Below are 6,000 nucleotides of genomic sequence, written 5' to 3'. Positions count from 1 at the left end.
AGACACAGAGAAAGAAGTGAGCACACTGTTGAGGATGGAGAAGAAACTTTCGGAGGTGAATGTTCTTTTCTTTTCTTCCTTTTTTTGTTTTTTTTTCTCGGTTGTGGGGCTTGAACTCTGGGCCTGGGCGCTGTCCCTCAGCTCTTCAGCTCAAGGCGAGCGCTCTACCACTTGAGCCACAGCGCCACTTCCGGTTTCCTGGTGGTTAATTGAAGACTCTCAGGGACTTTCCTGCCCTGGCTGGCTTTGAACCGTGATCCTGAGATCTCAGCCTCCTGAGTAGCTAGGATTACAGGCGTGAGCCACTGGCGCCTGGTCTTGCTTCCTTTTTTATTTTTAGGTTGGAGACCTGGACTCGAATTCAGTACCTTACACTTTTGTTCACTGGCTGGCGTTCTACCAACTAAGCCACGCCTCCAACCCTGAAAACGTTATTTTGATTAGAGTCCACCAATATATTCGTTTATCAAAAGTCGTATGATGATTTCACTATCTGTAAATTACTTTCGCAAAAGTAATGTCATTAACTTAAATATGGATGACTACGATAATTACTTCGGGTGATCCCAAAACTTTGTCAGCTTAAACGGAATCTCAAACCTATATCACAACCAGGGAGAAGAGCAAGCAGTTACAAGCGAGGACCAAAGCCTGGGAACCCATTACATCCACGGCAGCACCAGCCAAGCGCTTCCCGTCAGCACTACGACGTCAGAGTGTCATAGGAAAATAAGCCCTACACCACCTTCCGGTATGCGTGTCTCTACAGGAAATGTTCGGTAGGAAACATGGCCACCAGAGCCAAGGAGCCGGAGACAATGGTTCCTGCGCAGATGTTGAGGCCGTAAAGCACGCCGGGCGGTCAGTCGGGTTGCAGATCGCAGGGAGGAAGACGCCGGGGTTCGCCTTCTCTCCGCTGCCGCTATGATTCCGGTGTCGTTGCTGGTGGTGGTAGTGGGTGGCTGGACTGCAGTTTACCTGACCGACTTGGTGCTGAAGGTGAGGGCCTCGGGCCTAAAGCTCAAACCAGCGGTGACCCAGGGCCGCTCGGAGTGCAAGGTCCTGTGTCGCCTGAGGCCTTTTTCTTCCTCTGCCAAATGCCTCCCAGGCGCGACACCTTTCGCCCGATGCCCACGTGCGGCCTACCGCCAGGCCCAGTGGCCCCGGTGGAGTCAATAAAACCCCTGCGAGCGCGGGAGGGGTGTGGCGGGAGGCCCGCGCGGCTGCCGCATTGCGGGCGATGGGTTCCTGCAGCCTTGGGAACTTACCTGGGAAGCGTCGATGGTGGGTTCGGGAGGCCGAGTACCTGGGAGAAAAAACAAACAAACCATCCATTTAGGACAGGCCTTGTTTCCCCTTATTGTTAGGCGATTACAACCCTGTTAAGGATTCTGGTATTGGAATGAAACTAAACCAAGTTGCGATTTCAATTCGTGCTCTCAAATTCAAAAGTGCAATGGATCGCGCGTGGAATCAGCTGCGGTTCCAGTTAAAATGCAGGTTCTGATCTAGCAGGTCTGGGGCGAAACCTAAGATTCTGGATTTCTTGTAACCACTTCGCAAGTGCCACCTGTGTTGCTAGTCCGTCGACATTCTCCAAAGTAGCGCACCCCCGGGACCCGGAGTGTGATAGGGTGAAAATAATTAGAATACGGTATAAATGTGTGGAGATGTTAGTCCCCTTTGTATAATCGATACACGTCAATCAAAAAGTGTGCTTAAGTAAAGATTCTTAAAGAAAAACAAAAAGAAGCAGCCGGGAGCCAGTGGCTCACGCCTTTAATTCTAGCTATTTAATAGGCTGAGATCTAAGGATTGTGGTTTGAATCAGCTGGGACAGACAAATCCTTGAGGCTTATTTCCAATTAACCACCAAAACGCTGAAATTGGAGGTCGGAAACACTAAGTGACACCATCCATGCCCTCAGTTCAAACCTCAGTGCGGGCACCAAAAAGTATGCTTAAATCCAAAGGTTTAGATTAGTAGAATTTTGCTTTGCACCCGCCCTCCCCCTCCCATTTTGGGCCTGCGCTGGGGCTCGAACTCATGGCCTCATACTCGTTATACCCCCCCCCACACACACACACAGATGGTGCTGTACCACGTGAGCCATGACTCCAGTTCCTGCTTGAGTGTGTGTGTGTCCAAGTCCAAGACCTAAACTGGAACTTGGTGTGTGCTGCTTTCACTCATTGGCTGGCAATGATGCTTTCCCTTGTTAGCTAGCATTCTATGACCTGAGCCACACCTATAATTCCCACCTCCAGCGTTTTTGCTGGCCAATTGGAGAGATGAGTTTTTTGTCAGGACCGGTGACAAACTGAGATCTGCAAATCTGAGCCTCCTCTGTAGCTAGAGTTACAGGGGTGGGCTACCTGAATCTGTCAGATTGTAATTTTTTTTTTCGTCAGTCGTGGGGCTTGAACTCTGGGCCTTAGCACTATCCCTCAGCTCTTCAGCTCAAGGAGAGTGCACCACTTGGGCCACAGCACCACTTCTGGTTTTCTGGTGGTTCATTGGAGATAAGAGTGTCACGGACCTTCCTGCCCAGGCTGGCTTTGAACTGCGATCCTCAGATCTCAGCCTCCTGAGTAGCTAGGATGACAGGCATGAGCCACCGGTGCCCAATAGATTGTAACTTTTCTTTTTCCTTTTAAGAGTACTGGGGTTTGAACTCTGGATCTCATGCTTTATAGGCAGTCACGCTACCACTTGAGCCACTCTACCAGTCTACAATCCTCCCTTCACTGTAGCCACATACACAGTCCATTTTTCAGTTACTTGGGAATAGTGTCGAGAAATTAGGGATACCTATATAGGCACATACTTTAAGCAATCTTTTGGAATGGAATATTAGTGAGACATATCTGGAATAAATCATATAAATTCTCAAAGAATTAATACATGTTTTTGTTTTTGTCAGTTGTAGGGCTTGAACTCAAGGCCTGGACACTGTCCTTAAGCCCTTTTGCTTCAGGTTAGGGCTCTACCAACTCTGAGCCACAGTGCTGTTTCTGGTTTTCTGGTGGTTTCTGGTTTTTTGGAGTTTTATGGACTTTCCTGCCCGGGCTGGCTTTGAACAGTAATCCTCAAATCTCAGCCTCCTGAGTAGTTAGGATTACAGGTACAGTGGTACCTGGCTTACAAATACTGGTTTTGTTGTTGTGGTTGTGGTTGTTGTAGTTGTTGAGTGCTAGAATTTGAACTTGGGGCCTCACATTTAGGAGGCAGTAGATGCTACAACTGAGCCACACTTTTAGCCCTATTCTGTACTAATTATTTTTAAGATAGGGTCTTGCTTCCTACCCGGGTACACCCTGAGCCTGGGAGAGGCCAACTTCTCTTAGGCTTCCAGTTGTAGCTTGAGTAAGTCTCCCCCCGCTACCACCCAGCTCTTGGTTGAAAAGGAATTTTGTGTGTGTGTGTGTGTGTGTGTGTGTGTGTGTGTGTGTCTTTTGTGCCTGAGTTGCCCTTGAACTATGATCTTGATTTCAGCTACCTAAGTAGCTAGGATTATAAACGTGAACCATCCAACTCCAGCCATCCTACTGTTTGATCTAACATACACACATACTACTGTAAAATTATCTGCTACAGGATAGTGTATTATATATTTCACAGTAGTGTGTATGTGTGTGTGTGTTAGATAATAACAGTGAAACAAAGCGATATGTGTATTTTTTGCTGTACTCTTTAGGAAGGCTGAGCCCTGTCACTTCCTAGCCTTGGTGATTTGGGGCAAATAGCTACTTGTGCTTTGCCTTCTTATCTTTAAATAGGGATAATAATAGGAAGGGTCTCCTGAGATTATGGAAATTACATTCAAATGTCCACATAAAGAATGGCTTGCTACTTGACCTGAGGTTCAAGAGCCAGCAACACTTGTAGCATCTGGGTCCTTTGTTAGAAGAGAATCCCAGACCTGCACAATTAGAATCTGTATCGTCACAAACTCCCCAGGTACTTCTTCTGCACATTTGGGTTTGGGAAGCACTGTCATAAGCTTTACAGTGACTTTGAAAAAGAAAAGGCTACTGATTTCCAGTTACATATGTGAAAAAAAAAACCCAAAACATCAGGTGTCAATGACTCATGCTTGCAATCCTAGCTACTCAAGAAGCTGAGAGCTGCAGATCATGATTCACAGCCAACCCAAACAGGAAAGTCTATGAGACACTTATTTCCAGTTAGCAACCAAAAAGCTGAAAGTGGAGCTGGAGAGGGCTAGCCTTGAGTAAAAGAGTTCAGAGACAGTGCCCAGGTCCTAAAAGCCTCAAAACCAACAAAGAAAGAAAAAGAGAGGGGGGAGGGAGGGAGAAAGCAGAGAAAGAAAGAGAAGGAAGGAAGGAGGGAGGGAAGGAAGGAAGGAAGGCAGGCAGGCAGGCAGGCAGGCAGACAGACAGACAGAGAGCGACAGAGCGAGAGAGAGAGAGGAAGAGAAAGGAAAGAGAGAAAGAAAGGAGGGATATAGCATCTCATCAAACTTGTACAATTAGTCTCTGGTCAAACGTGAGCGGTGATAAAAGTGCCACTTTAATTTCAGGGGCAAGCATGAGCACAAATTCCTGAGCAAAAGCCCAGAGCATCTACCTGGAGAATAAATACAACTTGCCTTTTAGTAGCTTGCATTCTGAGCTCTGCACTTAGTATGCTGTTCTCCCTTGAGTTTCTTTAGCATCTCTGCAATAGGAGTTGTGAGTCACTCCTTTTCAAGTCCTGGAAAACAAGCAGACTTAAAAGTTACCTGAAGACAAAATAGAGACCATTACAGACCCAATGCAAACAGATAATTGTGTTCAAACCACACATTTGTGGATGTGTGCCAGTCCTGGGTTTGAACTCAGGGCCTGGACACTGTCCTTTAGCTTTTTTTGCCCAAGTCTAGAGCTCTGCCACTTTGAGCCAGAGCTCCACTTTCAGCTGTTTTTGTTTGTTTGTTTGTTTGTGGTTAATTGGCAATAAGTTTCATGGACTTCACTGTCCGGGCAACTTCAAACCACTATCCTCTGATCTCAGCCTCCTATTTAGCTAGGATTACAGTTGTCAGCTACCAGTGGCTGACCCAGATAATTTTTTTATGACTACAATAAGACGAATAGCCTTCTAAAGCAAATAAGTTTCATTCATAGTTGGTCATCAATCATGACCATGAAGCACTAACTGTAATTATCAGCTATATAACAGAGCTTTATATTACAGACAAACCTATATTATCCAAGGACTTAAAACCTTCCTAAAGAAAAAGACTTGTGGCTGTGTATAAACTGCTATACCCACAACCTCTAGGAAATTTAAGAGATATTACTGATACCAAAATGGCTTAAAATAAGTTTTGTACTTTGTGTGTATGTGTGCCTGTGTGTGTGTGTGCGCATAACACGCCAGACCTGTGGCTTAACTCGTGGCGATTTTGTTCTCAAGGCTAGCATTCTACCACTGGAACCACAGCTCCACTCCCAGCTTTTTTGGTGTTTAATTGGAGATAGGAGTCTCGAGGACTTTGCTGCCTGGGCTGGATTCAAAGTAAAATCCTGACATCTCAGCACCCTCAGTAACTAGGATTACAGGCATGAGCCACCAGCACCCAGCAAGTTTTGTGATTTTACATAATCAAAATTGGCATTCAGAAGAAGAGAGCACTGATTCTAACTTCTGTTGAAATGGTTGAGGATCTTTTAAAATAATAACCATATAACTTATTTTTGTGGAAACAAACCTGTACTATCTTGCGTGGCAAGTAGTAGCTAAGTGAAGCTAGTCAGTGTTTGAAGTAGAACAAGTCTGAACAAAGATGAATAGTGATGGTGCCAGATTTCAAAGATTTAATACCCCAAAAGGAAGTACCTTGACTTTTACATTGTTTTATGTTTTGAAGTGGTATCTTAGATATTAATAACTAAAAGATATGAAAATCAATCTGTTTCTGTTCACCCTTTTAAATTTGACTACTAGATAATTTAAAATTGCATGAATCTTACTTAAGAGTACCAGTGGTTCAC

The 6,000-nt window shown here is 45.3% G+C and overlaps 1 protein-coding gene across 2 annotated transcripts in view; it reads left to right on the top strand.

Annotated features, from left to right (window-relative positions):
• The first annotated feature begins 825 nt into the window (after positions 1-825).
• The window catches only part of Mbtps2 (membrane bound transcription factor peptidase, site 2), a 69,617-nt gene continuing 64,442 nt past the window's right edge, over positions 826-6,000 (top strand). For both annotated transcript variants that reach the window (XR_006145971.1, XM_042670180.1), the window contains exon 1: positions 826-999. Coding sequence is in view for 1 of the 2 variants with exons in the window: in XM_042670180.1 (XP_042526114.1) it covers positions 925-999 (75 nt within the window). In the remaining variant the exon portion in view is untranslated. The remainder of the gene's footprint in view (positions 1,000-6,000) is intronic.

Source organism: Dipodomys spectabilis, unplaced genomic scaffold (assembly GCF_019054845.1).
Source record: "Dipodomys spectabilis isolate Male_0828 unplaced genomic scaffold, ASM1905484v1 ptg000526l, whole genome shotgun sequence".
Lineage (NCBI taxonomy): Eukaryota > Metazoa > Chordata > Mammalia > Rodentia > Heteromyidae > Dipodomys > Dipodomys spectabilis.
This window is presented reverse-complemented; position numbering and strand designations above follow the sequence as displayed.